This window comes from Pteropus alecto, unplaced genomic scaffold (genome assembly GCF_000325575.1).
Source record: "Pteropus alecto unplaced genomic scaffold, ASM32557v1 scaffold134, whole genome shotgun sequence".
In the NCBI taxonomy this organism is placed as follows: Eukaryota; Metazoa; Chordata; class Mammalia; order Chiroptera; family Pteropodidae; genus Pteropus; species Pteropus alecto.
In genome coordinates this window covers 432,314-435,697 of record NW_006436283.1, presented here as the reverse complement: position 1 = coordinate 435,697, position 3,384 = coordinate 432,314, and the positions used below count along the sequence as shown (strand labels likewise).

Sequence of the window (3,384 nt, the reverse complement as noted above, 5' to 3'; positions counted from 1 at the left end):
GGCGGGAGGTACTACTTCCGGGTTGGGTGGGGCGAGACGCTGACTTCCGGGGTTGGGGGCGGGACCGCAGACTTGGCGGAATTAGGCGTTTGGGTGTCGTTGTGACTCTGGTCCCGTGAGGGCCGTGCATCCTCCCAACGGCCGGACTCTGGCGGAGTGAAGGAGGAGAGGGGCCGCGACAGCGCTGACTTCCAGACCTCCCATTTAGCCACCCGGAGTGGGAGACAAGGAATTCATCGCAGAGCAGCCCCAGCGTCGCTGCAGAGCTCGCAGAGCCGGCAAACGCAATCGGGCAGCAGGCGGTCTGTCCCGTGCCCGCCACGGGGTGTGGAGGCCCCGGCCATGTCCTGAGAGAACGTCTGGTGTAACTGAACCTTTAGGAGGTCTGGCATTTGTACCTCGAAAAAACCGTTTAAATTGGCGGGAAAAGTACGAGGTACCTAAAGTTAACCTAACGACAGATGCGTGCATATTTATGGTGAAGATTGTAAAAACTTGCCTTTTTTTTTTCCGACCAGATGAAGTAAACGAACCCTACCTGGAACAGGAGAGCCGCCACCACACAGCCACTGCCTACTTCAGTGGCCTCCAAACTGGGGTGATGGAGATGATCTGCAAGATGCTGGGAGAACGTACTGGAGCTCGTATCCCTTATTTTTATCTTTTAATCCCTTTTTATGTGTTTTATAATTCACATAGATTAATACAGCCATGCATGAGATCGCCTTATAAAGAAATATGCATACATCAGTGTGCATGACCCTACAAGTTTTACCAGTATAGACAATGATAAAAATTTAGAAGCAATTTTTCTCCTTTACCAGTTAGCTTCAGTTACTGCATTAGAGTCACCTGCTGGGCTTGTTGAACCCCAGACTGCTGGACCCTGTTCCCAGAAGTGGGTGCGGCCTAAAAACTTAGATTTCGCAGAGGCTTCTGGTCCAGGAACCACTCTCTGAGAACCTCTGTTTTAAGCTGCAGCAATACTAGGCTCTGCCTGAACATGGTAGTTTCCCTAACCTGACGCCTCAATTCGTATCCTGTCTTCTTGAAAAGGCTCTCTGTTAAGATCTTACACCATCTTGAAGGTCCATTTGAATTGTTATCACCTCCTTTAAATCCTTCCTGTTCGCTGCAGCTGGAAGTGATCTTATTCCTCTGAATTTAGCTAGAACTGAGTTGATACCCAGAAAATTCTACTTTGCATTGCAGTTATTTGCATAATTCCACCTTTCCTACATATTATAAACCATTTAAAGATGAAGGCTGCACTGGCATTCTGCAAATATTAAATGAATGAACAAATGATATCTGATTTGGTTAAAATCTTGCTGAGTATTGGTCATAGCAAAAGACTGGAAATAAATATCTGTAAGTAGAGGACTGAGCGAATAAAATCTATATTGTGCCAATTACCAATGCATTATATCAGCTCTAAATTCAAACTTCATTTCCTGCTCTATGAAAATGGATCTAGTTGTCAGTAGAGGGTGCTAAAGAGAGAATGCAGGAGGAAGACCTTTTCTTCCTGGTTCTTGGAAAAAAGACTGATTTCAGGTCTGAAGCAAAAAAAATGAACAAGGAAATGTATCAAAAGCAAAGAGACTATTAGTGTCTTGTCAGAAGAACTTCAGAGTCTAACTGAAGAGATTCTAATTGCAGAAAAAAGATAAAAGTATTTGAGCATCAATAAGAATCAAGAGAATTGAAGATGCTCATGTTTAAATCCCTCATTCATCATGATATATTTTTAAGTTTTTTGTTCATTTTGGGGGGATGCTGAGAAACAAACTGGGATTTTTTGACCAATTAATGAAGGAAAATAATCGCACATTTGTCCTGCCTTTATAAAATCTAAAATAGAGTAACCAAATAGTGGAGAAGTTCTCATTATAGAAATATTCCCTCTAAGAAGTGAAGAAGAAATGGTAGGATTAAAATATCACCCTGAGGGATGGATGGAGGGACAGACAGATCAATCGATCTAGGCAATTTCTTCAATAGCTGGTAGATATATAACCTCCCGATGGAATTACACAACACCGTCTATGAAGTAGTCTTGTCAAAAAAATTCAACCTGTGATCAAGCCACTAGAATGTTCTAATACCCTTTACTGAATCAGAGGACGAAAGTACACTGAAGGACTCCACATGGACTCAGCAACTGCAAGAAACCCTACAGGAGACAGCTATATTTCCTGGCTGGAACTTTCAGATTTAAAACAAACTACCTTAAGACGTGGAGCACTCTGTCCCGTCTTTGCAACTTCTAAGTGATCCTCAAGTTACTTCCAAACAAAAAAAATTTTAAGAGAGACTTAATACACAAACGAATTGGTGTATAGATAGGACACAGTGAACCTTGTTTAAACCCCAATTTAGACTAAAGAATGAGGTGATTGGGGAAACCTAGACACTACATTTTTGATGAAATTAGGTAATTGTAATTTGCTTTTATCACACATGGTATTGTGTTTACATTTTTAAAACAACAAAAATACATACAAATGACAACCTAAAATTATCCTTTTATGCAAAAAACTGAAGGAAGGTGTTTCCTGAGGTGTTGACATGGATTTGAGCACTGCAGAATGTTACTCTGCCAGCCAGTTAGGACCTGAATTCAACTGATGAATATGTAAAAGTTGTAAGAACCAAAAATTATATTTAAAAAAATTAATGGAAAAAATATAAAGGTCCTAGTGAGGTTACTGGAACCTGGAATAGCCTTATTTTGTTGCCCTCTGTGACTGCGAGGTTCTGGGATTCCTGGCTGCTGTTGTGTGATAAAGACACCCACGAGCTGCTTCCACTCTCCACTGACCTCTTCCAGCCATGTTCTCATTTCTAATTGTCCTTTATGTATGCACTGATTTTATGTTTATAATTCCCATTTAGCCCTGCACGTGGTACTATTTCCTGGAGAAGCAATCTTCTGCTTATAAGGTGTAGGGGCCGAGTCACCAACATGCTTAGTAGGCGCCCAGCGGTCCCCACTTCACACCACCCTCGTGCCTCGCGGGCCGCGTGCACCACATCCCGCTGCGCGTGCGCACTGCAGCCCCACCCGGCCTACGTGACGCGCCTCGGGGCGGCAATGGCGGCGGGCCAGGGCTGCGCTTCAGCCCCTCCCTATCAGGGCGGCGCCGTCTCCACCGAGGACACGCCAAGAAAGGGGTGCGTGTCCGGCGCTGACCAGACGGCCTCGAGGGCCCCGGGACCATCTGCTCACTCTCCCCGCGCCGCGGCGCAAGAACCTGCGAGGCCGCCGCGGAGTCCGAGAGGGGCGGGCCGCGCTCCGCCCCCGCGCACTCCGATTGGCTCTGGCGCCAGGCACGCCCCCTCCCGGCGCTCCCATTGGCCCAGCGGCGCCGCTGGGTGTGG

General features: G+C 45.8%; 2 protein-coding genes across 2 annotated transcripts in view; both read left to right on the top strand.

The window, feature by feature from the left end:
- HEXDC (hexosaminidase D) overlaps positions 1-644 on the top strand; it is a 21,336-nt gene extending 20,692 nt beyond the window's left edge. The window contains exon 14 of the mRNA XM_025046992.1: positions 519-644. Within this exon, the coding sequence (XP_024902760.1) occupies positions 519-527 (9 nt within the window). The 3' untranslated portion in view covers positions 528-644. The remainder of the gene's footprint in view (positions 1-518) is intronic.
- A 1,382-nt stretch (positions 645-2,026) lies between these two features.
- Positions 2,027-3,384, top strand: part of NARF (nuclear prelamin A recognition factor) — a 20,129-nt gene continuing 18,771 nt past the window's right edge. Inside the window, exons 1-2 of the mRNA XM_025047093.1 lie at positions 2,027-2,053; positions 2,980-3,177. Coding sequence (XP_024902861.1) covers positions 2,027-2,053; positions 2,980-3,177 — 225 coding nt within the window. The remainder of the gene's footprint in view (positions 2,054-2,979; positions 3,178-3,384) is intronic.